Source organism: Bos indicus x Bos taurus, chromosome 7 (genome assembly GCF_003369695.1).
Source record: "Bos indicus x Bos taurus breed Angus x Brahman F1 hybrid chromosome 7, Bos_hybrid_MaternalHap_v2.0, whole genome shotgun sequence".
Lineage (NCBI taxonomy): Eukaryota > Metazoa > Chordata > Mammalia > Artiodactyla > Bovidae > Bos > Bos indicus x Bos taurus.
In genome coordinates this window covers 8,076,501-8,099,049 of record NC_040082.1, presented here as the reverse complement: position 1 = coordinate 8,099,049, position 22,549 = coordinate 8,076,501, and the positions used below count along the sequence as shown (strand labels likewise).

The 22,549-nt window shown below is 39.2% G+C and overlaps 1 protein-coding gene across 1 annotated transcript in view; it reads right to left on the bottom strand.

Moving 5' to 3' along the window:
• Window positions 1-19,721, bottom strand: part of LOC113894958 — a 126,769-nt gene extending 107,048 nt beyond the window's left edge. Inside the window, exons 1-4 of the mRNA XM_027545486.1 lie at window positions 19,624-19,721; window positions 12,635-12,726; window positions 8,591-10,933; window positions 2,245-2,436 (exon numbers count right to left, since the gene is read on the bottom strand). Coding sequence (XP_027401287.1) covers window positions 2,245-2,436; window positions 8,591-10,933; window positions 12,635-12,692 — 2,593 coding nt within the window. The 5' untranslated portion in view covers window positions 12,693-12,726; window positions 19,624-19,721. The remainder of the gene's footprint in view (window positions 1-2,244; window positions 2,437-8,590; window positions 10,934-12,634; window positions 12,727-19,623) is intronic.
• Window positions 19,722-22,549: the final 2,828 nt, after the last annotated feature.

The window sequence follows — 22,549 nt, the reverse complement described above, 5'->3', positions numbered from 1 at the left end:
CTGCATCTAAGTTAAATAGGCAGGGTGACAATATACAGCCTTAATGTACCCATTTCCCAATCTGGAACCAGTCCATTGTTCCATGTCCAGTTTTAACTGTTGCTTCTTGCCCTGCATACAGATTTCTCAAGAGGCAGGTAAGGTGGTCTGGTATTCCCATCTCTTCAGTCTTCTGGGCTACAGTCCTCAGTAAGCTCTCCAAATAACACTGAAACTCACAGCCACAACTTTGTGCATTTTAAAAATTGCAGTTGACCTAATATTTGTGGTGTATATTAATACCCTCCCTCCATTTCTTAATCCTTATTTCCCTGAAGGGGAAGTTAGATTTCCTCACTGATGACTTACTTTCCACCCTCAGTTTGCCATAGGTTGTGGGACTGAGATATAGGGATTCAGAAGCGTCCTCCTCAAGATGTGCACTTTGGCATGCTGATTTCTTTCAGCTAAAGGCAGGGGAACTCTCTGAGCTCAAGAGAATACTGCCCCTTCCCTAACTGCCTATAAAAACTTAAACTGGGGATTTTTCCCAGAGAAAGAGTTATTGCCAGAGATAAGTCTTATCTAAGTGGTTCCTTTTTTTTTTTAATTTTATTTTTTAACTTTACAATATTGTATTCGTTTTGCCATATATCAAAATGAATCCACCACAGTTATACATGTGTTCCCCATCCTGAACCCGCTACCCTCTTCTCTCCCCATACCATCCCTCTGGGTCGTCCCAGTGCATCAGCCCCAAGCATCCAGTATCGTGCATCGAACCTGGACTGGCGACTCGTTTCATATATGATATTATACATGTTTCAATGCCATTCTCCCAAATCATCCCGCCCTCTCCCTCTCCCACAGAGTGCAAAAGACTGTTCTATACATCAGTGTCTCTTTTGCTGTCTCGTATACAGGGTTATTGTTACCATCTTTCTAAATTCCATATATATGCGTTAGTATACTGTATTGGTGTTTTTCTTTCTGGCTTAAGTGGTTCCTTTTTTTATGGCAGTGCAAACATCTATACCAAACCTCCATTCTTATCATCCCATGAATGACCCTTCTGTCTTTGAAACCACCAAAAACCTACTCCATTTTTTATCTCAGGATGGCATATACACCTCATTTTACATTTCTGGCTTCTTTTTTTAAAGTATTTATTTTAATTGGAGGATAATTACAATATTGTGATGGCCTGTGCCACACATCAGCATAAATTGGCCATAGGCATACACGTGTCCCCAACCTCCTGAAGCCCCCTTCCACCTCCCTTCCCACCCCATCCTTCCAGGCTGTCACAGAGCACCAGTTTTGGGTTCCCTGTGTTGTACACCTAGAGCTTATCATACAGAGTGAAGTAAGTCAGAAAGAGAAAGATAAAATATCACATGTTAACACATGTATATGGAATCTAGAAAGGTAGTACCGACGATCCTGTGTGCAGGGCAGCAAAGGAGACAGAGGCATAAAGAAGAGATGTTGGGACACAGTAGGGCAAGGAGAGGGTAGGATGATTCGAGAGAATAGCATTAAAACAAATATATTACTATATGTAAGACAGAGAGCCAGTGGGAGTTTGATGCATTTCTGTCTTCGAATGTTTCACGTGTATGTAGTCTCTGACCCTCTCATGGATGTGGGGTTCCCACTCTTATAAAATTAAGTTTGATTTTCTCTTGTTAATTTGTCTCATGTCAGTTTAATTCTTAAGCCAGCCAAAAGAACACAGATAGGCTGAGGAAGGTCTTCTCCTTGACAGAAGGATGATACTAATTTAACAGCATCTTTTCAACAGCAAGAGAAACAGCATTCTCTCACTAAAGTACACGTCTACTTCCTCATTTCAGAAATGTTAAAACAAGAAGAAAATGGTTTCTTATAATAAAACAGATTACTCTTACCTTTTTGCACTATAGGTATTTTTGTAAGCCAACTCAAATTCTTAGAAATAGGATCCATTGCAAAACTATAGTAAAGAGCCCGATAGTGAGTTATTTCAGTTTCTGAAGAGAACAGTCTTCTTGGTAGGCAGTTGTGTCTTCAAGGAGGTAATTTACCAAGTTGGGATTCCTTAGTGGGTCATAAAGAGCTGATTATTCTAACAGCATCTTTTCTATAAAAGCATATAGTGACCACGTTGCCGTGGTCAAGCAACAGGGTGTATATTCTGAAAATAAGAAGGAGAGGACGGGGGTGAGCTTCAGCAAGCTGTGGCCTTTGCTCTGGTTCTGGAGAACAAGGCACTGGCCTACTCACCGGACCCTTCGGTGACGTTGCTGGCGAACGAACTTCCTCCCGCAGAGCTGGACCTTTTGCCATCTCGGAACTGCTGCCTCCTCCTGGCCCACTGCTCCAGGGCTTCCTCCTGGGAGCCGTCGCTGGCCCTTTTACCTTTTGGAGCCAGTTCCTGGGATAACTTTCGAAGACTGCTGGTTTCCAAATTCCCATCTACATTAAACCACATGAAGTTTGAAAGTGAGACAGCACTTCAAAACAGAATTTCAAATGTTCCAGTCTTTGAAACAGAACCACTGAAGACTCGAACTAGAGTGATTTCACTCAGTTCCTTCCTGATGCACTTTCTCAACTTGCATTACTAAAACAGAGAGAGTGAGAGAGGAAGAGGAGGAGGAAGAAACAGGAGAGTAAGAAGCAGAAAAAAGAGCTGTATAGACTGAAGAGAGATTTATGTAGGAAAAGGGAATCATCATGCATTTCCTCAGTAGGATTCAATTCAACAGATATTCCTTGGGCAGCAGCAGTATGCCTGATACATTGTATTAGTTTGTGTTTATTAGCTGTTTTGGAGGCACACAATGTAAATCAATTGTTAATTACGTCTACTGAAATACTGTACAAGATATTATTATTATTATCTGAATTAGTTCAGGTATGGTCTTTGAAAACAAGTTTACTATTGAACTCTCAGGTCAGTTCAGTTCAGAAGGACACAGATTTCATACTTTTCTTGCTGTATGTGTTGGTTCAAAATGAGAAGGATAAAAGCCAAATTACATGAAGGCTTTGATATTTTTATATTTGAATAAATAACAACTTGAAATACTTTATTTACTTCCAAACTGCTGCTTTCTGTCAGCACAAGCTATGAGACTATACGTTAATTAGAAGTAAGAAAATTACAGTTAAACTAATTACAATACAAGCAAACTTTAAGAAAATAATTATCAAAGTGAAAAACAAAACTCATATAGCAGAATACATAATAACATTGAAAGTGATTTGAAAGGCTAGACTTGGTTAGGATTTTTCTTTCACTTTTTGATATTGTGCAAAAAGAAACCAAATTTTAAACTTTATTTCCAGCAGCAAATGAGTTTTTAGAATTTAATGTTTTTAAATTTAAAATCTAATTTTTCAGTATCAAAGTTTGTTCTGAGAGAGTCATTTCCTAGGCAGGTTGATAGGAAGTCTAGGGGTCCCCAAGGAGAGAGGGGTCTGGAATTCTCAAGGAGGAAAAAAAGACAAACTTTTTTTCTTTCTCCACATTCCTTAGGATTATATACCAATAATGTATCCTGCCTAAGGACAGTCTTTGGATTCAACCTTCTGTTATTTTAAAATGTTAATTATGGGAGTATACCTGGTCTTTACAAGGATGTATCTTGCCTGAGGACAGTGTTATCTTAAAATGTAAATTATGGGAGTAGGTTGGAGGAGGTCTTTACAACCTCCAGACATTCTTTGGATTATATAACCTCATTGTTAACACTAGCAAGCGGGTACTCTTTCTACCCCCTTCTGATGCCTACGTCAGAAGCTTTCTCTATCTCCTTTATACTTTAATAAAACTTTACTACACAAAAGCTCTGAGCAATCAAGCCTCGTCTCTGGCCCCGGATTGAATTCTTCTCCTCCGGGGGCCAAGAATCCCGGTGTATTCGCGTGATTCAACAACAACCTTTCAGTTCTCAGAACTATTTAAATAATAAATGTGGTATATCCATGAATACATATTCTTCTTTATGTTTATATATAGTTACTACTCATCCATTTACATAACAATTTTCACTTCACTTGGCAGAGCCAAAGACATGGGAGGAGAGAAGAGTCATTATTCAATTCCTCTTATCTTCCATAATTTTCCTGTTGAGTCCTATCTCTTCCCTAGGGCTTAAGAAGTTGATCAAAAAAATGGCATTCATTCTATAATATTTACTGTTCCTTTCTAAACTAATTTCTACCGTGCTAGTTACTAGGACTGCAGCTATGAACAAGATGACTCTTGCCCTCTGGAGTTTTACAGAGTGGTGAAACTCAAAAATGCTACAGAGCTGGCCTGTCGCCCTTTCCTTCAGTGCTCACTCTAGTTCCACAGTTTGTTGAGATTGGGAGGCCAGGCTGACTCTGAAGGCATCCATGAAAAGGAGACTTTTCTCATGTCAAATGTTGTACATTTAAAGCAGTTCTTTTCTGAAAATGCTGGGGAAAAAAAAAAGAAGTCCTATGAATCTAGGAAAGTATAGGTAAGGGGAATATGACCGTGACATGGAGAGATAAGTTTTCCTCTAGAATCTTAAACATTCAAACGAGGACACATCCGTGCCCTCCAGTGTGTTCTGAAGTGTGATTTGAGAGCCACCGTGATGCTTGCTAAGTAAAACCTCTCCCACTGTTACTTGGTATTTGTAGAACCTCAGCTTTGCAAACACATAGAAGGTAATTTTGTTCAACCACCCACTCTATGCTTAAAACAATTCTGCAAGATGTCTACCAAGGAATTATTTGGTCTGAGCTTCTCAGTCTCAAATTTACGACCTGCTTACTACCTGAATCTGCATAATCGTTGAATACTTGAAGCTGATAGAGGTTTTTCACCTGGTGAATTTAACCTCTGTCTCAGTAACCTCTGCTCACGTGTAACCTCTGCTCACGTATAAGCCTCTCCCTCATTCCATGACTACCTGATAGATGGTTTATTGAGCCTTTCTAGGAATAAGATGGGGATGAGGACCCTGAAGGATCTTGAAGGACTCAAAACACATACCATCCCTTTGTTAGGGACAACATGTTAGTCCATCAACAAGCGCGTTGGTGTTTTATAAAACGTGACTGCAAAAGTAGAGAGCTAGCACCATGAAAGCCAGAGGGGGCCTGGGAAGTGAGTTCAGGCCAAGGAGAGGGAAATGCAGCTCTGGGTGGAGCCCTGTTGGCAGAAAGCGGGGCCTTCCAGCTGGCCCCGGGCCCCTGGCCCTGCTCACACGCCGAGAGACACCGAAGTGGCCATGAGTGTGGACATTCCCCAATGTCGTCAGAAGTCAGCTGCTCGGAAAGTAGCCCAAGAGCTATAATTCTGTTACCAGAAAAGGGATGGCTGTTTTATGCATCTTTGGACCCCTAATACTTGGTGTAGATCTTAGGGCCACAGACTTCATCCCGGCTACACTCCTCGGCACCTTCTGCCTGGATGCAGGCTTGCAGAATCAGTCCTTCCTTAGGGGCATGGGGAAATAAACGATCTCACATGTTACCTGTAAGTTCTGTATCATATTACATAGAAAGGACTGTTTAATTACAAATATTTCTACGCCAGGCAAAATATCATTTAATCCTTCTCATTACCTGTCATTCTCTCAGAGTCACCTAGATTTGGTTCCCTCATTAAAATGCCTTATGATACAGAATTCCTGGTTCTTTGGCAGAGGTCTTAAAGATATATGTCAGGCAATCTGTAGCTGAAGAAAGGAGGCCCTGAGAAACCTCTTTACCTAAGAATGTGCAGATCAGAACCCAGAGTTTTAGTCTTAAGAGGTTCGGACTGGTATGCTTTCCCTTACAGCACTGGCTTTGTAGCTCTTGTAGCATGCCCATCCCTACTACCCTGGGTTAATCTACTTCAGAGGTGGTAGATTGCTGAGCCTGTACTGTGTCTTACATGTCATATAATCTAGAGATTCATATAGACTAAAAAATCCCAGATCTCCAGCTTTCTTGAAAAACAAGAAGGCCTGGCCACTCAGGGCCTGAATTCTCATTGCTTCAGGACAGCGACCCCTCTGGTCCACCCACACTCCATTATTTCTGACTTGCAGCCTGCTTTACTCATTTATACTACCTGCCCGGCCCCTCTAGGCTGTGACCTCTAATCTAGTTAATTCCGAAGCACGCACGTGGTAGAAGGAACTCCGTAAATACAGTCAGCACCCACATCAGGGATTCTTAATCCAAGGTACATGGATAGATGTTGAGAAGCTGGAGGACCCCTCTGCAAATAAAGGCATACATTCGTGCCTATATTAAAAACAAAAATTTCTAGTACAAAGATATCCCAACTCTTCAAGGCAATCTATACTCTGAAAAAAATGACAAAATCCTGGCCTAAAGTAGCAATAGTATAATAACAATGGTATTGAATTAAGTATAAAAAACTCACAGCTCTAGGAGAGTCAAATCCATTTAAAGACTTACATATTCAAACAGCTAATATAAACATTTTCACTTCTGAACTGTTTTCCTGTTTGTTTGTTTGCTTTTTTGTATGTGAACAGAGTTTTCCACAAAGAATAACTTTCCTGAATTCATCCTTTCATTCAACAAACATTCACCGAATACCTACTTTTCAGGCAGGCAGTGTTCAGGTGCTCTGGATACAACAAAGACCAAAATAGAAAAAAAAAAAAAATCCATGCCCTCATGACTGCATTCTAGCGAGAGAAATCAGAAGAAATAAAGTAATTAAATGCACAGCACATTCGCAGGGGAAGCTGCTGTGTGTGAAAGCAAGACACGGGAAAGGAATATAGTACACCCAGGCTGGAGTGGACAGGGCTCAGCTTGCAGTCTTGAATTGAGTGGCCTGAGGGGGCCTCACAGAGAAGGTGCTAGGTGAGCAAAGATTTCAAGAATGAGTGTGAACCGTGTGCACATTTGGAGGAAGGGGAGTCCAGGTAGTGGGAGTTGGGCTGAGGAGGACCGATGTGGGCTGGAGCCTGCCCAAGCGAAGGACTGATGTGGGCACTTCCCTGGCAGATTCCAGCAGCTCAAGAAAGTCAGTGTGGCTGGAACAGAGTGATCTAGGGGAGAGAAATAAAGAGAGGAAGGAGAGAGTTGTAGGAATAGCCTTTCAACGCAGCACAGCGATACCAGGAACTGGTAGCTGGAACTGTGCACGAAATGGGACTACTTCAAAGTCTACGGAAGCACAGGATCAGCTCTGGGAGGACTGACTGAATTATCAATTCTGACTTGAATTATTGATTTTCTTAAGGAAATAGCCCTTTCTGGGAAAGGCAGTTCAGGGAGGAGCTTGTCCATGGAGGAGGAGTCAGCCTGGGAGGAATATTCATCCAGGTGAGCACACACGTGCTCTGGAAGACACCAGTACTCTTACTGCAGATGGGCTTCCTGCAGACTGAAATAACTGTGGGCTGAAGCAAACGCAGGGTTGATGCCATTGATTCTGGTGTCTAGGGGTGGGCAGGCAACTGGGCAGCTGTTGTTATGATGTGGATCTTTACCTTAGTGGGTTCATATTAAGCAGATGACTCTATGTGTTGTTTTAGGGCATTTAATTCTCTGCGAGGTAAATTTCACATTTCATGCTGACACTTATGTGCCTTTGTGTTTTATTTCTACTTCTAAATTTTATTCTATTAAAAACTTAGGGCTAGAACAGCAACGAAGAAAAGGCAGCTTCTTGACTAAGTTTTGTCCTTCCAAATATCATCTATGGCCGCACTAGGAATGTTACTGGCAGTTTGGAAGGAAGTTCTTACTTTTTCGTGGGCTACCCTTGTGGTTCAGTTGGTAAAGAATCCGCCTGCAATGCGGGAGATCTGGGTTCGATCCTTACTTTTTCAAGATGCATTTAATGTAGAATAATTACACAATGTAGAATAATGCTAACCTTATGTATAAAATATTTGGGCTTATTGAAGAGAAACAAGAAGGGCCTCTAAAGATACGATGAGGATCCAAGATTAAAAGCAGACAGGCAGTATTATATATTTAGGAAAGAGCTTCTATCTTAGCCGTCTCCAAGAGAGCTTCTGGGTTCTATCAGTGGTTTGAAAATGGCCAACCAATCCACAAGGGAGGTCAGAGGTCTGCTTGTGGTCAGAGGTCCCTAGGATGGCTCAATGCGGATTAGCCATGACTGTTTCTGTTTTTTGTCCTTTGCTTTAATTACTATTCCACATGGCCTCCTGAAACATGTATGCCATGCTTCTGCAATGACATGGCAAGGTTTAAAAACACATTTTATCACAAACATTTTCTTCCAACTCTACTGAACATGCTTAGCTTGCAAGAAGGAAGAAATGGCAGATTATTTAAGAGTGGCAAAAGGCTAACATTTCCCACAAAATTGATTTGGCAATACATCAACCTTTTAAAGAGAAATCGATTTTTTTAAACTTTATATTAAACTGCAGTCTTGGTAATTTTGCTATGCACTATTTATGGGTGGGGTAGGTGATAATGGAAAAAAGCAGGCTGATATATGCTTGCCCATATTCATCTAACTCTAAAATACTCAATATATCTTCAGCCATAAAGAAAAAATCCCAAGCAATAAAAAAAGACTTCCCAAAGGTCAAACAAGTAAAAACAATGAAAGTTAAAGATTCTATATAGCCCACTGTACCTTTCAGAGCTTTCTGCTTCTGAGGGGAGAACAGGATGTCTATTTGGTGATCATAAGTTTCCTTTGGGTCATTTTTATTTTCTTCAGGGTTTGGCTTTGTTGATGCAGTCCTTTGGCACCCTGCTGGCTCCTGTTTACAAGTGGTTAGTCCAAAGCTTTGTTCATCCTGGTTACCATATTGGTCAGCATCATCAGTAGTCAGGGTTTTCTCCATAAGGAACAGGTTATCTGTAGCACACATTGCACAGCTGAACTTGGCACTGTCTGGAAAATTCGTCTGAAAACAGACTTTATCATGATTCTCCTTTGCCAGGGCTTCAAAATCTCTGTAGCATGCATTCTTTGCTGTAGGCATAATTATATGGAATTTGTCTTTTTCAACGTTTCCCAGAGAGCTGGGAGGCTCTTTAGGACTTTTCATTCCCATGGAATAATTAGAGTAAACAGTGTCTTCTTTATCACCTTGAATAATTAATCTTTGGTCTAACTCATCAGCTATTAATGTCATCACTGGCGCTTTTGTCTTGCTGGGGACCGCTGTGTCTGGATGGCTTGCCCAAGACCCTGTCTGACCCCACTCTGCGGTGATGCAGCTGCTACTGCCGAGTGGCTGGCCAGCAGAGAGGTTGCCGGAGGACGTGAGGCTGAGAGGTGGATGCGGTGTCCCCTTCACTTCCAGTAGCTGTGCTTTTGTATGAGGGTCACTATGTAAAGTGGTGTTTTCAAAGTCTCTCTCAGTCACATCAGTAAGCCCTTCCCCATAGTCTTTCAAAACTTCAGCACAGTGATTAAAGGAAAAGGGATCCCCAGGGGTTTCTTTAGGTTCTGAGTGTCCGGCGGCCCAGGGTGATGGGCTGAAAGAAGTGGAAGACTTCAGAACATTTTGAATAGAAGGGAAAGATAAAGAATCTGAGTTCTCATAGCAATCTGCAGGTGGAATTTTGCTGCCTTTGCAGTAAATGTTGGATGCCTTTTCTCCCACAAACTGCACGCTCAGAGAAGACGAACCAAAGTCAGAGCCTTTGTCATCTTGAACTGGAAAGATGTCAGTAATGGAACTTGGCAAATAATTTATTCCTTCTGGGCTGGGCTGTGTATCTGGGTCCGATGTGATCTTTTCTGGCTTATCTGAGATGATTTTTCTGTCTCTGTTCACATCTGTAGGGTCCTCAAAAGGTGTTTTACTTAAGTCGGTATCGCTTAAGCTCGTGGTCTTTAAGGTACTACGTGAAGTAGGAAGAATGTTTGTGAGAAGAGTCTCAGCCTCAGAGACACGTTTCTTTTGGGGGGTATTCTTACTGACTGCACAGTTCTTTTGCTGAAAGATGGCAGATTCCACCGCACAGTCATCTGAGACTGAAGGTACTGTGTCAGGCTTATTCTTCTCGCTGTCAGGGCTTGAGCACAGGGAAACCACAACTGTATCAAAATTCTCCTCCTTCTGGAAACCAAACACAGTCGGGGGAGAGACGTGCAAACAGCCTGAACTGTGACGCTTGTCTTCCAGCTGCCACTTCTCAGGGCACCCAGTGTCGGACTGTGCAGAAGACTCGGGCCCTTCTTCAGCTGAGTGGCTGGAGGCAATGTTTCTGTTTTTCGCTATTTTCAAACTTTTTGGTGGACAAGTTATATTTATTAATACATTCTCTTTCTTACTCACGTATTTGACTTTAATTCCTTTTCCTACGATGCTAACTTTCAGTGAGGGGCTCTCAGTTCTGGCAATTTTCCCTTCAGATTTAGACGACGCTTTGGGTTGTCCTTCTTCGACCGACAGATTCTTGCACTTCAAAGAGCAGCTTCTAGAAGTGTCGCTTCTCTGAGAGTGTCTGACAGAGTAGCACGGTTGCCATCTTGAACGCGTCTTTTTCGTTGGGAGCCGTATTCCTGTTTGACAGAAACAGCTGTTCTTGATTGCTACTTGTACGTGGACAACCCCACACCTCACGTCTGTCACGGTTTTGCCTTTTGATGGTTGAAGGGCCTCTGAGGTGTTTGGGAAGCCCCGCAGTGCAATTTTTTCTGATAATGGTTCTTCGCAGTCATTGAACGTGACCGCTGGTAAGACTTTGTCTGATTGATCAGAAAGGAATGAAGGAGGCTCATCCCTTTCCTTTTCCTTAATTATTTTGCTTTCAGAGGGGAGTTGTTTCTTATCTTTAGGGAAAAAAGGAGACTTTTGCTTTCTACTCGTAGCAGCAGATGTATGGTCATCTCCACTTTCCTGAGATTTTCCTAATGCCCCATTCTGATGAAATAAAGCTCCTGCGGTGTCTCCTTTGACTTCCTTTTCAAGATCTTTTATGTTTTTTTGGCATGCTTGGTCAGCAGCCTGAGGTTCACCTAAAGAAGAAGCAAAAAAGAAAAGCTTTCTGTGTCCATTTAGAAAGCAGCCGTTCCAAATTCTAGGATGAAATTCAATGCATATCCTTTGTAAGTATTTTGACATTCATTCCTAGTTATGTCAAGCTATTTTCCACAAACATTCATTTCTAATAAATATGTCATTTTAAATCAATTATCTTAGAATGCAGAATATCACTTGGTAGTTTTAGGAAGTAGGAATCTAAGTTAAGTTTTACTTTGAAGCAGAGACTTCCAAGATGGGTGAAATAAAAATTTCAAAGCAAATTTATGCAAACGGATTTTAAGAGACTTCTTGATAAAGAGCCAGTTGCCATGGTCAGGTATTTGGCCCAAAACTGACACCTTGTAACCTTTACACCTCTGCTTCATAATATTAGAATATTTTGCTTGGCAGATTTGCAAACATGAGCACGAAGTATTGTATCTTGTGTAACGAACAGCAGACAAAATACAAAGATTTCAACTTACGTTTTAAATGTCTGAAAGAGAGTAATTCAAAGGGAAAAGAAAAGAATGAGCAACAGAAAAATAACGATGTCATGGAAATCTATGAACCAGGTGTCCACAAGGATATCTTTATTAAGCTAATTAAGATAAAAATGTGAAAAGTAGTATTTATAATTGTTTTAAATAGTATTTTATATATATTTTTATATTTTAATAAAATTACATAAATAATTATATATAAAGAATAAATAAATAAATTCTCTTCAATCAGATAAAGGAAAATATCCTACCAAAATTTTGCTAGAGGTGGCATAGAAGTTTGGGATGGAGAAAACTAATTGCTGTTTCATGATCAAATAAAGACCCATATATTTAAGAATTATTACTTTCCAATTTCAGGAGAGGTATACAGACTTCTGATTTGACATATAGGTTGTCGAGCATACTGAAGGTCCTTGGAGAGTCTAACTATTCCCATTTGTCTATTTGTCTCTCTTTTAGTCTGAGGGAATGACTTTTCTTATAGCAAATACTCAGAGTTTCCAGTGGGCCTGATTATAGTCTGAGAGCTGTCACGTGGAAGTTGTATGAAAAACCACACGGAGACACGGCTCTCTGACGCCCATTTACAGCAGGTTATAGAGTGGTGGCCTGACTTCCAGAACTGTAGATTACAATTTTATCTGAAAATAGCACCCTCATGCGAAGAACAGTATATAGCCATTTCAGTTTGATAATTTTACAGCTTATAGCCACTTTCTATGGCCTATACTTCAATTTCTGCAAGTAGGAGATAGATACCCACTCCAGTGTTCTTGCCTGGAGAATCCCAGGGACAGGGAAGCAGGGAAGCCTGGTGGACTGCTGTCTATGGGGTCGCACAGAGTCGGACACGACAGAAGCGACTTAGCAGCAGCAGCAGCAGCAGGAGATAGATTTGAGACAGTTACATAGGAATGCATTGATGACAGAGTCTAAGAATAGGGACTTTAATAGCCTTTGTTTGAATATGTAAATATTTTTATTTGAATTGTTGTCACTTGTAATTCATACAATTGTTAATGCAGAAATACATACATAGTAACAATTGACCAAATTTCTAAATCATTTTATAATATATATGTGCATTTATCTTCCTATTTTTATAGTTATTCCTGTGATAAAGATAAAAATACATAAACCAGGTAGTTCACTTTTTATGTACTTATAAAGCCAATGAATTAGACTTACATACTGTGGGATTCAAGAGTTTCCATTTTTTATAGGCTTTTCTTCTTTTCCTCCTCATTTTAGGGACCTGAGGGTCTTCAGCTTTCACTGGCCTTTGAAAGTATCAAATTTGAAATTATTTTCCACTCAGAATTTAGGTTTTAGTAAAATTACCAACTAACTCAATTCATTTGCGAACTTGATAGCACAATGTCATTTTCTGACATTCCACAGTTTTTCTCTGAATCATTTTGTTTTCATAATTATGTTCTCCTTTCCTGTTTATTTCCATCCCAACTATTTAGTGCATTATTATATACTATGTGAACACTTAAACATAAATTCTTTTCATATGTGTAGACATTTAGGATGCAAGTTATAAAGTCATATTATGTTTACTTTGATCATTTGAAATTCCAGTTATTTTTCCAACAAAACTCCATCTAAGTCAATGCTATGGTTTTTCCAGTGGTCATGTATGGATGTGAGAGTTGGACTATAAAGAAAGCTGAGTGCTGAAGAATTGATGCTTTTGAACTGTGGTGTTGGAGAAGACTCTTGAGAGTCCCTTGGACTGCAAGGAGATCCAACCAATCCATTCTAAAGGAGATCAGTCCTGAGTATTCATTGGAAGGACTGATGTTGAAGCTGAAGCTCTAATACTTTGGCTACCTGATGTGAAGAACTGACTCACTGGAAGAGACCTTGATGCTGGGAAAGATTGAAGGCAGGAGGAGAAGGGGATGACAGAGGATGAGATGGTAGGATGGCATCACTGACTCAATGGACATGAGTATGAGTAAACTCTGAGAGCTGGTGATGGACAGGGAGGCCTGGCAAGCTGCAGTCCATGGAGTCGCAGAGTTGGACACAACTGAGCGACTGAACTGAACTGAACTGATATTCCAATTTTTTCCTAACCTAATAGAAATACCTAATCCTTTTGGCTTAATTCAATATCAGCAAATTTCTAGCTCTTCTATATTAAGTGGGGTAGAGTAGAGAGGTGCTTTGCCTTCATTACATTATCATATATACTATATATAAAATTTTGTTTTAGTATACAACATGTATTCTTTATAGAAGAATCTATTATTTGTGAAAGATCAAATTAATTCTTTGCCTTTACTATGAAATAAAGGATTATTTTCCCTGCTGATGTCTTAACTAATAGAAAGTATTGGGGAGATATCCAGGGAGAAGGCAGCCTACTAACTAACCAGGGAAAAACCCGCCTGTGCTTAGAACTAAACCCGAGTCAATTGCTTCACTTTCAGAGGATTTAACTGTCTGCACAGATACAAAGAAAAATAGCTTCCCACGAAGCAGTTTGTTTTGAGTGTATCTGGGCAGCCTGTGCCTTTGGACATCTCAGCAGAAAAGCTCATCTTTTATCTGTTTTGCCAAATAAAATACGGCTGCTTTGTGGCCAGTTTTGGCAAAAACTTATTTAAATTCTTCTTAACCCATTTCTCTCCTCAAAATCCCATCATAGTAATGTGTTGATTTAAAATCCCTTTTCTTCCATAAATTCTCAGTCTCATAACTTCATGAAAATTCCTTTTCCTTAGGCTACCTTTCTTATATAGAGCAATTGACACTCATTTGGTGTCTTCTAATTAGCCTTTATATTCTCTCCCCAATAGACACAATTAAGTTTCTATGGCTGAGTAAGCAAGTAATAATCCTTTCTTCTTAGCAGGCCAATAAGGGGTAGGGTTGGGGAGAGGATTACAAACACATAATTAAAATCTTTTTTTCTTAACCCCTGTCTGACACATATTGGATTTTCTAATTAAAAAAAAAAAATGCTTCAAAAGCACTTGACTAGGTTATTGATTATTTCTGTATGATCCCATTTAGTTTGAACAGTAAAATGTAGCCTGCTGCACTTTGTTCAGGGGAAGATCTGGGGTGTGTCCTGCCTCTGCTGTTTACTTGGCAGGCCGCGTAATCTCTGTGAGGTTGGTCTCCAAAGGAGAAAACGGCAACACGTTTCACCTTGCAGAGTTATCGTGGAGAAACACAACTGAAAATATGTTATGTATGTTTCCAGTAGATGGCATTTATTATCCTTAACCTTGTATTAGAGTATATATATAGGACTATTAGAATGCACACATAATTAAAGTTGAACAATGCCTGGCGTTGGCCTTTCCTGGTAGCTCAGATGGTAAAGAATCCGCCTGCAGTGCAGGAGACCTGGGTTCAATCCCTGGGTCGGGAAGATCCCCTGGAGGAGGAAATGGCAACCCACTCCAGTATTCTTGCCTGGGAAATCCCAAGGACAGAGGATCCTGCTGGGTTACAGTCCATGGGGTCACAACTAAGCATGCACACACACAGACACACACACACAATGCTTGACATTGGGACATAGTCCATTGGATCAGAGCTGTGAGTGAGTGCTTAGACAAAGCTGATCAAACCATAAACTCTTTTAGAGCTAGAAATATTTAGAAGAAGTTTTCAAGATTATCTTATTAAGTTCTAATTTTATAGGAGAAAGACATACCCAGAGAGCCCTTGCTTTCTGCATCACTCAGGACTAGAAGCCAGGCTCTTAGGAATTAGACGACTCTTTGAGCAACGCATTGTATAGATGCCATGGAATTATCTCTAAGCACATAGAGCAAATTTTATAATCAGTTTTCACTTTAGCTCTGAAATAGCTCAACTTTATTTTAGGGAATTGAAAAAACTGTTGAGTGTGTCAGCCTAGCATAGTGCCTGACACATTCAGTTCAGTTCAGTCACTCAGTTGTGTCCGACTCTTTGCAACCCCATGAACTGCAGCACGCCAGGCCTCCCTGTCCATCACCAACTCCCTGAGTTCACTCAGACTCACGTCCATCTAGTCGGTGATGCCATCCAGCCATCTCATCCTTCATCCTCCCCTTTTCCTCCTGCCCCCAATCCCTCCCAGCATCAGAGTCTTTTCCAGTGAGTCAACTCTTCGCATGCGTAGTGAGTACCTACTAAAAGTGCAAGAAGAAATGAACTAGATGGACAGCTTCTAATTAACCCCTGTGTATAATTATGTTTTTAATGACGCCCCTTGGACGTCTCTGGTGGTCCAGCGCCTAAGACTTCATTGCTCCCAGTGCAGGGAGCCTGGGTCTCATCCCTGGTCAGCGGACTAGGTCCCACATGCCAAGACGAAGGCCCGGCACAGCCAAATAAATAAATATTAAAAAAATAATGGCCCCTCTTGTTTTTCCAACTGTATTCTTTCCCTTTACTCTGTATTAATTTGTTGATAGTTAATAAAGTTATTATTAATATTACTCATATACATGTGTATGTATAATATAAATATATTCAAGATTTAAAGTAAATATATATATTATTAGTATATATATAAATATATTTTTTAAAATCTGGACAACTGCAATGGCTTTCTAATTGATTTTCTTACTTCTATATTTATGTTCTTTGAATTTACATAGCAGCCAGATTTTTAAAATATACAAATTAAATCATGTCATTCCCTGTGTTTAATACACTCTAATAGTCTCTTATTCCACTTTGAAAAAATTCTAGGCACTTTACTGTTTTTTTTACACAAAGGCATAAGCTATAATTTTATCCACAAGTAAAATATATCACCACTAGACTTTTTAGGATTTACATCATAGTATCCATTCCACTGCAGATTTCTTAGACTTATATTTTTCATAAATGTTTATTTGTTCTATGTAGAACTGGCAATAAGGTTCAGGAAAATTACCATGATTGCTATTATATATCAGTCAAAACCTATCATATTTTAGAGCTTTACATTGGATTTTATAGATTTTTTTTTAAACTGGGTTTTGACTCATAATTCACAGAAGAATGAGGAAAAATGTAAACAGGAAATATGAACAATATCTTTCTACTGCACAATTATAAAGTGACACCATTATTTTCAGAATATTGTTAGATGGCAAAGATTTTTAAAAAGGTATTGTTAGAAAATTTTACTGGTATCGCTGTTTTGAAAAATTACTTAAAAATTCTCTATTGTATTGTTGAAGCTGAAGTGATTTCCTTGTAACATTCACAGGGTATGTTTTGCTGGCAATAAGAAGAGAAAGAGTCATTAAAAGGTACAAAATGATAGCTATTAAAATTCTATGAAATAATCTCAGAAGGTTAAATGTTTAACTTCCAGTGTAGCATGCTATCAAGTACTTTTTAAAATAACTATTGGTTCCAGTTTCTTGTAGAATTTTCAAGAAATCTTAATACATTTCTTATAACTTCGTTTTCTTGGTTTTCACACATGGACTATGTTCTCTGTACTAAATGTTTAAAGGAAATTTATATACGTAAACCAAATTATGAAAAATTTGAGTTAAAAATAGTTAAAGAAAATTCTAAAATTTCCATTTACTTTTAAAAGTGCATTTAAAGTATGCAATATTATCTTCTACTGTCATTCCTGATTTTTGAATAGCCTAGAATGTAAACTGTATTCTTTTGTCCTTAAATTTCTAAAAATTATGTATGAGCATAAGAAGAGTTATACTGGAAAACAGCTGTTTCAGCCCATGTATCAGTTGAGACTTTCCCTCACTTCTATGGGTCTACAAGAATGAAATTTTACTCACTTGGTTGCTGGGCAGTAATTCTTAATAACTACTCTAAGTTTCCTAGTATCATGAAACTCAACAGCTTTGTTGTTGTTCACTCAGTCATGTCTGACTCTGAGACCCCATGGACAGTAACCTGCCTGGTTCTTCTCTCCATGGGGATTCTCCAGGCAAGAATTCTGGAGTGGTTGCCATGCCTTCCTCCAGGGGATCTTCCCAACCCAGGGATCAAACCCGTGTCTCTTATGTCTCCTGCATTGCAGACAGATTCTTTACCACTGAGCCACCTGGGAAGCCCCTATGTATACCTATATTTATATACATTCATATGGATAAAATGTTAGAATCTATTAGGTTAATGGCTTTAAATAGAAACATTCAAATCTCACATTCAATGAAACCAACTTTTCCTTGCCCTAAGTACCATATTATGAGTAGGCTGTTAAAGTTTATAGGGAGTATGATGGCTATCTATAAAACAGACTCTTGGTGATCACTGGAGCATAAATCTGTTAAGGTCTTCAGTTCAGAAGAATAGATACAAACAATTTCAATACTAAAATAATTATCTTTAAAAATAAGCCTTGTTGAAATATCATCACCCTACTTGACCCATAGTTGCTCAAACATAACTTTAGAGGATGAGGGTAGCCCTTGGGCTGGAAGCTCACTCTATACAAGTTAAAGCAGAATCTCGGCAGAAATGAAATGCAGATAGAAAAGAGCATTGTCGAGTGTGGAACTTATTGTTGTTATTATTATTATTAATGTTTTAAAAATTGGGTAAAAAAAATTTGTATTAGTAAACCAAAAGAAAATTGAGCTTGGTATTTAATAAGGTTTGCTATGTTAAGTAATACCAGTACAGGAAGGGAAGAATGAACTAAAAATGAAAATCCCTTACATTTTCAAAAGTGTCTAGCCTTTGAGGACAGATTCGTGTGCAATCATCTACTCAACGTCCTCCTTTTTCATCAGAGGAAATAGAGAAGTGCAACGGATTGCTCAAGGAAACAGTGTTGAGATGCTGTTTCTCTTCTTTTTCATCATGGGAATACTCTGAAAAGTGAAGAGCTGTTTTTTTTACCTTAAGATTTTTGGAAGATTTTTATTGCTCTACGGTGTTAAATGTGGAGCCTCCTCCTGACATGGTCTAGGAACTCTCTCTTTCCTCTCTCACTTCCTTATAGAATGATTCTGGTAAAAGGAGATGGATCATAATTAGGAAAACCCAGTGTGCTTCCTGCAGAGGCAGACTGAAGAATCTCTTTGTGCTATGGGCTCAAGGTTCTGAGTGGGCCTTAATATAAAAATGTAAACATATTCTAAACTTCAAGGAATTTGTGGTTTAACACAAGAATTCTCAGACTAAAGAGGTTTAAGAATCACGGAGTAACTTGCAAAAAATGTCAATTTTGGAACCTCTTAAGAGATTTGGATTCTGAGGAGGGGCCTAGAAATATGCATTTTTAATGAGCACTTACCCACCCTCTCAACCTCACAAACATACCAAGTGGTTCTGATTCAGAAACCCCACTGAACCCAATGCAGTCAGATGGAACAGAGTCTCATTCAGAAAATCTTTAACAGCCTTAAGATTGTAGACTAGAACAGTCCTGAGGAAACCTGCAATGAATAGAGTTTCATTTCATTCCACCTCATTTTCCTCCTTTCCCAAGCAGTACACACTAAGGCTTATGTTTGGATGTTTTAAATTTTGGTTTAAGCACAGATGCTTTTTCTTTCTTTCTATATCTGCAAACTTCTAGGAAGAGATCACTTTTTAGTTTGTCTCAGCCCAGCATAAAGAGACTCTGCCCCACACTGCATCCTAGGTCTATCCTAGGTGTTAAGGCCACAAGATCGTTCTGTAATCCTGTGCTAAAGGTACCTTGTGATAAAATCTAGCAAGTCAGCTTAGCAGGCCAGGGCTGCAGAATAAGATGTTAAGTTGTGTTTTTAATTGCTTGTCTCCCCGGTGTCCACATGTGGTTTTTCGGAGTCGAAGGTTTCTATTCTTTGGGCTTGACTTTGCCTGTAAGAGCTGACGTGATGGGCAAGGACGGGGGGATTATGGGAAGTGTTCATGAGGAGGGTACCTGGCAGGGCAATGATGTGCCAAGGCCTTGGCCTTCCTGTTTGCAACGTGCACCGGAAGCTCATCCTCCTCCGAGGCTCAGGACTGCGCGAGTGTTTCTTCCTGAAGCGCCACTAGGGAGACTGTCTCCCTGGGGTTCAATCAATCAGATACCAGGCCGCGCCATAGCTAACCTGACTGGAGCCACCAGAACTTTAGAGGAAATTTAGTTTGGGATCCAACAAAAGTCGATAAAACACCCCAGTGTAGACAGCCTTAGATTACCCTAGTCTCCCGAGGTTCCACTTAGAGAAGTGAGATAAGAATGTAGGATCCACAAGAGCGGTGCCTCTTACCTTCCTTAATGTGCTCCTATTTCACACGTGTGGGAAAAAACTCACAGTTAATCAATCATATTGGCTGCAGGACTGAGTACCACTTGCTTTCTTGTTTCCTGCCAGTGATTTGTGTACCGCCTTTAGGAGTTTGACCACTGCTGTAAAATAGCCGTGCTGTTTATTTGCTTAGTAGTTTTTGATTCACTAAATTTTGAACTTTAGCTTCATGTTAGATAACAAGACATGTCACATTCTGGGTTGTAGCTAATACATATTAGAACAAATAACTAATGAAAAGAAAATATTTTCATCTTGCATCCCCGGAAGCGATTTTTCGTATCACCAATGGTATGCATCTCTTACTTTAGAAGGTGTAGGCACACTCTGTGTGCTCTTATCATGACAACACTAGACATCCTTGGAAGTGTATTTTGCTCTGCCGCAGATCTTCTTTGGCTTTGGAATGACTGTAAGCGTATGTTTACCTAATCCCACATGCAGAATGATGCATGGATTAAATACCACTGCACAAGGAGGAATCGCCCTATTCAACTACAGTTAGAGCCCTACCTACTCTAAAACATTTTCAGTTGCTAGATCTGAGAAATCTGTACCTATGGTTTCCCCCTACTCTGGCCTTGGCCAGCATAGAATCTATCTTAAGGGACCCATTTCATGTATTCAGTCTTCAGTTCAGTTCAGTTCAGTCACTCAGTCGTGTCCGACTCTTTACGACCCCATGAATCGCAGCACGCCAGGCCTCCCTGTCCATCACCAACTCCTGGAGTTCACTCAGACTCACGTCCATCGAGTCAGTGATGCCATCCAGCTATCTCATCCTCTGTCGTCCCCCTCTCCTCCTGCCCCCAATCCCTCCCAGCATCAGAGTCTTTTCCAATGAGTCAACTCTTTGCATGAGGTGGCCAAAGTACTGGGGTTTCAGCTTCAGCATCATTCCTAGATCTCATAAGTCTCTATTCAGTCTTATGTGACACTTAATAATATTTCTCTTTGGCCGATTATACTGTCTGCAAACTAGGGAAGAGATGACAGTTTCAACACTTACATATTTCAAATAGTAAAAAGTTTACTAAACAGTTGTGTTTCCATTAAGATGAAGAAAAAGGATAAATAAAGCACATATGTGAAAGTCAGCAAAAGAGCAGGCACCTAATACAAATTGAATAAATCTCAGGGACTACTTTTTTTCTGTGGACGACCTTCCCTTACCTATTAATTAAATGAAGAATGCTTTTGAGTTTTCTAAAGAGGAATGCTGTCTCCTTTTGCACTTACTGAAATAGAGCTACACTACTTCAATAACTATGTTCCAGAAGAGCTATGCTTCTCTGAAGGCTTAATAATTGCTGAATTACCAACTCCTGATGGGTTTAAGTGACACCCTCTTAATTTTGAAGCATTCAGGCTCACATCTCTGTTTGAAGCAGTGTTCGAATACACTGTGTCTTGATCTCCATACAGAAAGCTCCGTGTGTAGTTCCCCCCCCAAACCTAAAATTACTGTGATTCACTGAGGTCATGTCCTACTCCCCCCAGGACAAATGTCATCTTGTCTATGATACTAGAGAGTTTTTGATTGCTCAAAGTAGAAAATGTGTAATATCATTCCTTTCCAGCCTAGAATCAAGGAAAACACATATAATAGCACACTGTTAAATTCTGAAGAGTAATAGTAATTTCAAGTAAACATTTAAGTTAAAAATGGCTGCAGGTTAACTATACTTCTTCAAGTCACTCAGAAGACATTAATGAGCAATGTTCTTTCAAATGTTTCATTGGAAATGTTATCATCATCAGCTACTTATTAATAGCCAACTTTTTATTCTAATAATATTTAGGGTACTTTGGGCAATGTTAAACCTCATTGCTAGTTTAGGATTTATAATTCAGGATAACCTGAATTACCTTGAAATTACTTGCATCACCTCTGAAAAAATAATTTGCTAAGAATATTACTTTACAAGATGTAAGGACTTCATAGAGGATTTATTCAAAATGTTTAGAGGATATACCTTCTCCACTAATTTTAGAATCAACATTTTTAAACATTTTATATGATCACTTTATTTATTCACTAAAGTAAATACTTTTCTGTAGCTTAATCCAAACTAATGCATGTTTTTGAAAACAGTAAAATGGCATTTATTTTAAAATGTCTATGCTTGATAGTTTTGCTTTCATTCCTTTTACATAGTTTGATCTGTCTAAGCTGTAGTTTTGCCCACTGTTATTAGAAAGTGTATAAATTGCAGTCTGGCCAATGATGAAGGAATGAGAAATTATGTTTAGAATTAGTCTGCCAAGTTAATTTGATCAATTTATGATTGAGTTTGTATTGGGCAGATAATCAGTGCTAACATTCTATCCCATCTCTCAAATTCACTGAGGTCTCCAGATAAGAGTAATATATCAGTACATTTTGTGTGCTGAGTTTTTATCTTCACAATTCAGATCACATTCAGAATTTTTATTCTGCTTTTCCCCAAAACAATCAGGAACAGTCTGTAAAAGAGGCATTATAGGTGATGAGACAATTGAGAATCTGATCCATCCCAGTTAAAATTCTGGGTATCATTTAAGAGACTTATTTGAAAACTTGGTCATTGGATGGTTTTCCCCCTGAAGAGAAGATGCCAAGATTATTTAATGAACATCCTATAATTTTATCACATGGTTACTATAGATTTCTTTGAAAAGTTAAATGACTTCACATAAAATTTAAGAAAAAAATGAATTGCTAGCAACTGAGGGAATAGAATATCTTTCTAAAAAAGTAGACAATAGAGATTTATTTTTCAGTTTACTTTCCAAATAAATAATTTTAGGATACTTAGTCAACATTATGGTAATCTGACACTAGAATAAAAGAACTAATGTTAAAATTCTGGGAGAAGAAAAAGAGATGAAAACCTATCTAATACTT